Source organism: Mus caroli, chromosome 9 (assembly GCF_900094665.2).
Source record: "Mus caroli chromosome 9, CAROLI_EIJ_v1.1, whole genome shotgun sequence".
NCBI classification, from domain to species: domain Eukaryota; kingdom Metazoa; phylum Chordata; class Mammalia; order Rodentia; family Muridae; genus Mus; species Mus caroli.
The window spans coordinates 15,708,122-15,716,118 of record NC_034578.1 but is presented as its reverse complement, the minus strand read 5'-3'; the positions used below and the strand labels follow the sequence as shown (position 1 = coordinate 15,716,118).

General features: G+C 35.5%; 1 protein-coding gene across 1 annotated transcript; it reads right to left on the bottom strand.

Annotated features, from left to right (window-relative positions):
• Nucleotides 1-4,042: 4,042 nt before the first annotated feature.
• Nucleotides 4,043-5,022, bottom strand: LOC110301568 (olfactory receptor 7G2-like). The gene has a single exon (XM_021172077.1). The coding sequence runs from the start codon at nucleotides 4,998-5,000 to the stop codon at nucleotides 4,062-4,064; it is 939 nt and encodes a 312-aa protein (XP_021027736.1). The 5' UTR covers nucleotides 5,001-5,022; the 3' UTR covers nucleotides 4,043-4,061.
• Between the last annotated feature and the right edge of the window lie 2,975 nt (nucleotides 5,023-7,997).

The window sequence follows — 7,997 nt, the reverse complement described above, 5'->3', positions numbered from 1 at the left end:
CTGTGCTCCCCTCACCAGAAGTCTTAAGATCCTGTGGCGGGTGTTGTGGGCAGTTGGCGAGTGTCGAAAGACCAGTTTTCAAAAGCATCTGGAATAATAAAAAACCCAAGATAGCAAAAAAAAAAAAAAAAAAAAAAATTTCTCATCAATAAAATAACTTTAGGAATCACCATTCCTGACCTCAAGCTGTACTAAAGAGGAACAATGATAAAACTGTATGGTATTGTTACAGAGACAGACAGGTACATCAATGGAATAGAATAGAAAACCTAGAGATAAACTCACACAATTATGGTCAGTTGATATTTGACAAAGAAGCCAAAACTATTCAGTGGGGAAGATAGACAGTATTTTCAAAAAATACTGCTTGTTAAACTGGCCATATGCATGTAGAAGAATGCAAACTGATCCATTCTTATCTCCTTGTTCAAAGCTCATGTCCAAGTGGACCAAGGTCCACCACATAAAACCAGATATGTTGAATCTACTAGAAGAGAAAATGGGAAAGAACCTCAAACACATTGCCACAGGGAACACTTTCCTGAACAAAACACCAATGGCTCATGCTCTAAGATCAACAATTGACAAATGGGACCTCATAAAATTGAAAACATTCTCTAAAACAAAAGACACTGTCAATAGGACAAAATGGCAAACAACATATTTGGAAAAGATCTTTCCCAACCCTACATCCCAAAGAGGGGTAATCTACAAAATATACAAAGCAGTCAAGAAGTTAGACTCCAGAGAACCAAATACCCCTATTAAAAGTGGGGCACAGAGCTAAAGAAAGAATTCTCAACCAAGAAATCTCAAATGGCAGAGAGGTACTTAAAGAAATGTTCAACATCCTTAGTCATTAGGGAAATGCAAACCAAATGACCCTGATATTCCACCTCACACCAATCAGAATGACTAAGATCAATAACTCAGGCCACAGCAGATGCTGGTGAGGATGTGAAGACGGGGGGAAAAGTCTTCTATTGTTGGTGGAATTGTCAGTTGGTAAACCACTCTGGAAATCAGTTTCGTGCTTCATTAGAAAACTGGAAATAGTTCTATCTGAGAATTCAGCTATACTACTCCTGAGTATACACCCAAAAGATGTTCGAACATATAACAATAACATATGCTCCACTATGTTCATAGGAGCCTCATAGAAGTTGGAAACAACCCAAATGTCCCTCAGTGGATGAATGGATACAAAAAAATGTTACATTTGCACGACAAAGTACTCCTCAGCTATTAAAAACAATGACTTCATGAAATTTGCAGGCAAATGAATTGAACTTTAAAATATCATCCTGAGTGAGGTAACCCAGTCACAAAAGAACACTCATGACATGTATTAAATGATAAGTGGATATTAGCAAAAAATGTTTAGAATATCCACAATACAACTTACAGACCATATAAAACCAAGAAGAAGGAAGACCAAAGTGTGGATGATTGAATCCTACTCAGAATGGGGAAAAAATAATCACCGGACATAGAGGACATAGAGGGAGGAAGGGAGGGACCTGGGAAAGAAAGAGGTGTGAGAAGAAAAATGGTGGGCAGGAACAAAAGTAGGAAGAGACAGGGGAGAAATAATTTCAAGAATTTGAAATTAGCTGTGTAACAGTGGGGGATGCATAACTGAAGGTAGCCACTAGAAAGTCCCAGATGCCAGGGATCCAAGAGTTTCCCAGGATCCACCAGTGATGACATTAGCAGAAAAACCCAACACATGAGAGACAGAACCTCTAGATATCATATCCAGTTGATAGACATGGCCTCCAGTTGAGGGATGGGGCAACTCATGTATCTCAAAAATATTAATCCAGAATTGTTTATGTCCAAAGGAAATACATGGACAAAGAGTGGAGCAGAGAGCCTGGTATAGCTGTACTCTTAGAGGCTGTGCCAGATCCTGACTAATACAAATGCAGATGCACGCAGCCAGCCATTGGAATAAATTCATGGACCCCAATGGAGGAATTAGGGGAAAGACTGAAGGAGCTGAAGGGGTTTGCAAATCATAGAAAGAACAAAAATATCAACTCACCACTCCCCCCAAAGCTCCCATCTAGTAAACCACAACCAAAGAACACACATGTAGGTTTTCATGGCTCTAGCTGCATATGTAGCAAAGGGCTGCCTTATTTGGCATCAATGAGAGGGGTAGCCCCTTGGTCTTGTGGAGGCTTGATGACTCAGTGTAGGGGAATGCTAGGAAACTGAGGCAGGAGTGGGTGGTTGGTTGGAGGAGCACCCTCATAGAAGCAGAGAGAGGGGGGAGGGAGTAGGGAGTTTTTGGAGGGGAAACTAGGAAGGAGGGGATAACATTTGAAATTTAATAAGTAAATATTTATTTATTAAATTTAAATAAATAAAATAGACAATAAAAAGTAAAAAAAAATCAAAACACAAAATTCAGTGATGTTCTTAAACACAAATAGCAAACAGACTAAGAAGTGAGGGAACCAGGAACTTTACCAAAAGTCCCTCATAATATATTGGGATAACTCTAATACAGCAAGGGTAAGATATTCACACAAAATTAAGTCATTGAAGGAAGAAGACAAGGAAGCCACCAGAAAACTGAATGATCTCCCATGATGAAGGGTTGGTAAGATTAACAGTTTTGACTCACCATCCTATGGAAAGTAATCTAGAGTCTATGGAATCCACATCAAAATTCCAGAAGAATTATTTAAAAAAACTAAAAGACAGTCAAATTTATATTGAAACCACAAAAATAGTTAAAAGAATCCAAAATAATAAAAGACCGGCTAGAGCTATCACTATTCATGATTTAAACTTTATTACAGTGATATTGTAATAAAAGTAGTTCAATATTAATGAAACTAAATAGTTGATTGATTAATGAAATAGACAAGAACACCCAGACAGAATTCCACACACCTATGAAATGTTCAACATCCTTAGTCATCAGGGAAATGCAAATCAAAACTACCCTGTGATACTACCTTACAATAATCTTAATGGCTAAGATAAAAAACTCAGATGATAGCATATGATATTGAGGATATGGAGAAAGAGGAACACTCATCCATTGCTGCTAGGATTGCAAACTGGTATAACTGCTCTGGAAATGAATCTGGAGGTTCCTTAGAAAATTGGAAATATATATACCGAAGAGCCAGCTGTAATATTCTCAGACATATACCTAAAAGATTTCCCACCCTACTACAGGGGCACGTGATCCACTATGTTCATAGAAGCCATATCTGTGATAGGCAAAAGCTGGAAACAACCCAGATGTCCCACAATGGAAGAAAGGATACAGAAAATGTGGTTCATTTACACAATTCAATACTATTCAGATATTAAGAACAAAGACATCATGAGTTTTGCAGGAAATGGATGGAACTAGAAAATATCATCCTGAGTGAGGTAACTCAGATCCAAAAGGACATGTATAGTATGTACTCACTAATAAGTGGATATTAGCAAAAAAAAAAAAAATACAGAATACCTAGACTACAATCCACAGAACGGAAGGCTAATAACCTGAAGCTCTCATGAAACAATGCTTCAGTCTAACTTGGATGAATCATAAAGTGCACATAGATCATGGATTGCATCTTGAAAAAGTTAGTCCTTTCCTTCCACCATGTTGGTCACAGGGATTGAAATTATTTCCTTGGGCTTAGAGGTAAGTGCCTTTGCATGTGGAATAATCTGCCAGTTCAGATAACATTTTACACTTTAGTACACTGTTTTGAAAATAATCTCAACATTAATATTTCTAAATTTTTACATTTTCTGAGAATATACAAGAATAACCACGTGCTAGTTTTGGGATTTTGGTCGTTTTTTTGTTTTTTTTTTTCATTATCCTCCACAAATCATGAAGAATAAAATGTTCTTAAAGAAGTAAAGTCTTATGTTATGTTTCACAGATGTTGACACATAGAGAGTCCAAGATTCAGTACAATTTATTGAAGCATAATTTTATAATGATACAGCAACAAAAGCTTTAGAAATTGTACTTTACCAGAAATCCAATCATTTTTGACTAATTTTATGATTGCAAACTCTAAGCATAGTACACATTATTCAAGTGAAATGGTCCTGATAAAAAGATTTCTTATGGAAACTTTCATATCCTTGTTCCTTAAGCTGTAGATAAAAGGGTTCATCATTTGAGGAAGCACAGAGTACATCACTGAAGCCACTGCAGATTTCCCTGGTGAGGCACTTATTGCAGAGCTAATATATACCATAGAACCCGCCCCATAAAATAAGGAAACCACTGACAAGTGAGTCCCACAAGTAGAGAAGGCTTTATATTTTCCCTCCAATGATGTTATCTTCAAGATTGTAGACATAATATGATAATAAGAATAAATGACTCCACAAAGAGGAACACCACCAAATACACAAGTTGCAACAAAGAGCACAATATTGTCAATTCGGGTGTCAGAACAGGAAAGCTTGATGACCTGATCAAGTTCACAGAAGAAGTGAGGGATTTCCAGATCTGTGCAGAAGGACAGCCGCTGCACCATAAGTGTGTGAATCAGGGAATCCATAATACTAATGAACAGAGAATTCAGTGAGAGTAGAACACATAAGTTAGGATTCATAATGATATTATACCTTAATGGGTGACAAATAGCTGCAAAGCGATCATAAGCCATTACTGTAAGGAGAAAATTTTCAAAGTATGCAAAAGCAAGTACAAAGAAGAGCTGTGTGAGGCAGCCTGTGTAAGTGATGCTCTGGTCATTTGCTTGGATGTTAACCAGCATCTTGATGACTGTGGCTGTGCTTAAGCCAATGTCATTAAAGGACAAGTTAGAGAGAAAGAAGTACATGGGGGTTTGGAGGTGGGACTCAAAGCTTATACAAAGAATTGTGAGCAGGTTTCCAAGGATGGTGACTAAGTATATGAACAGGAAGAGGCTGAAGATGAGAGATTGAAGTTCTGCATCATCTGTAAATCCAAGAAGAAGGAACTGTAACACAAATGTCCTGTTTTGGGGCTCCATGTTTCTTGTCAGTCTTTAGGAGAAAATGTAACAAAATGAAAATATAAGTAATCAATTCTAAATAAGAAAAATCAGTATCACATTGTATTAGGATAAAAATAAATATATGTCAGTCATTTTCTTACAGAATTTCATTTGATGAGAATTAATAGCCAAAATTTTACAAAATGCCTTAATATTATTTCATATTTTTCTTTTGTTAGTTAAATTTGCTCTTTGACAATTTTATACACCTGTATAATGCATTCTTATTACTCCAACTCCACAATATCTCTCTGATTCCCTGCCACCCTTTTTCTTTTCTAACTACTTCTATGCCATGCTCAAGTTTTTATTCTTGTTTTTGTGACCCACTGAGTTTAACCAGGACCATCTATGTGATCATCATTTGTACCTCTCCATAAAAGTCACCACCAGCTGGAATACAGATAAAAATTGGTCTTGGCTATAAAATTTCAACGTCAACAACGTTGACCTACTTCCTTTACAAGTGAAAGTTTTCACAATTTCCCTAAACATTGCCACCAGCTGTAAAGGAAGTTTTCATACTTCTGTGCCCATTGAAGGTGGGGCATTTTATGTACATTTTATGTGACATTTGTTAAGAGCAGAAGAAAGACTCAGGTGTCAGTTTTTACTTCTATATCTTGGATCAAGTGTCTTTGATATTTTTATGATGATTATGGTATGATATCTGTACCAAGACTTTATTGGTAGCATTTCTATTATTTAACTTCTATCTCGTTCTCCTAATAGCTGTACTAGAATTGCACATGTCTGCACCATATCTTTTAGCCTGTATGCAATTTTTGTTATTATTGCAACTACATGCCAAGTGTATTTTACATAATAAGTCAATTTGCTGGCATATTTAATTTCTGTGATTCTTGTTTAACATATTTTCCAAGCTAAAGTAAAAACTGGGAGTTTGAAAATGACATTTGAACTTTTCTGCATTTTCAGGTTTCTGCTCAGATTCCTCACATGTCCTCACAAAGGTAAATCCAAGGCATCACAGAGAGTCAGAAGGCTGTGACTATTTGAGGCAAAGTCATGTTTCATGTTTTCTTCTTTTATATTTCATTCATTACATGAATTATCCTCAGTACTTCAGAATATTTTTACACAAGGATAAATGTAATTGTTAAGAAGCTAGCTTAGGATCTGGCCAAAAAATTCTTGTTCTTATATAACATAAAATATGGTAATATAATATATAAAATTATAACAGGTACATAAAGAATAAAGGCACATAGATATATACAATGGACATACCCAACTACACACAATTAAAAAGTATTCTGGGAACAGATTTGGTTGAACCTATTGTTAAACATATTCAGCAACCCCAGACTGTTAGCAAATGATTGTGAATAATCTACCCAATATATGGTATTTTGCTATAAAAGCCTCTGAAAGCTAACATATTAACTAACCCAAACATTTGCCTTCATTACCAAACATACTAAAATTAATAAAAAATATTTAAAGCAGCCATAATATATGAGGATAATATTTCTTTTTTGGAAGAAAATATCTCTGGATGCTCTGAACAAAAGCTGAATACTTGTCACAGTGACAGTGACAATATATCAATAAAATGACAGACTGCTCACCTGAGACCTCATGTATAATGTCCTCACTGGTTTACCTTAATAAATTTGTGGTAAAAAACCTGCCCTCATGTCAAATCTTTAAATGTAGCACTCTACATTACTTGAAAATTTCCAAATAAATTAATCTTCAGCATGCCATCCATTATGAAAATATTCACCCCTTGCATGCCCTGAACAGAATCTGGGGCTCAGAGAAGAAAGGACAGAATCTAGATGAAGATGACGCCATTGTTTTCTGACCTTGCAGTGCTTTTAAGTGAATATTTAACTGGTTGGTACCTATAGTCTCCAGGTCCCTGTCTATTTAATAACTAGAGCTTCTTATTAGAATATAAATACTAAATTCAGTAGCATCCCAGGAGTGTAGGTCCTTAAAGACCAACTATGTAGATGGGAGAAATTCAGTATATCTGCTATCCTGACCCATGAGGACATATTTGCCTTTCATTATATTCTCTAATACCTTCATTATAAAAACCTGGAAATATAACACACTGAAATTTCAGTAAATTCAAATATCGCATTATACCTTCATCAGTAGATTTATTAAGACATCTATTTGTATTTCATATTTGAATATATTTTATATATTTGTTGGTATCTACAATGTAAGCATAAATATGTTCAAGATACATAACATTAGCAACTCATGGAGACATTTACAATCGATATGTTAATCCTTCTCATACTTTATAAGTAGTTGCATTATATAAATTTGCATGTGTACATTTATTGAACTTTTTACTAATATATACTAATTATATGAATTAATGAGATTAATTTGAATAGTTACATACATTAAATTACAACATCACCCAGGTTTTTTCTATATTTTTAACCTTCTTTGCCTGAGCCTCTCTTCCTCTCAAGTTTATTTTAATTTTACATTACTTAGTTTTAGTGTCTGAATAAAAGAGAAAGCATTAAATTTTATATTCTCTTCCTGGCTTATTCATTCAATGTTGTTTTAATTCTTTCTTTTGATAAAATATTCCCCTCTGTATGTCTTAAATGTTGCTGGGACTGTAAACTATAGAAATTTTGTAAACATAATCCACTTGTTAATCACTTTTTATTACCTGTATGCAGATTTGATGTGACCTTCAACTTCTTGCTCCCAAAGGCAAGCTTTTTTACCGTGATGGACTATGAACTTGAGCCATAAAACAAAACTAAATTATTTCTGCATTAAGTTTTATCTTTTCAGATACTTTGTGACTGCAGTCTCCTTTATGACTTTTCTAACTCCCCAGTACAAAGAAGTTCTTAGAAAAATGATGTATAGGCCGGGCGTGGTGGCGCACGCCTTTAATCCCAGCACTCAGGAGGCAGAGGCAGGCGGATTTCTGAGTTCGAGGCCAGCCTGGTCTACAAAGTGAGT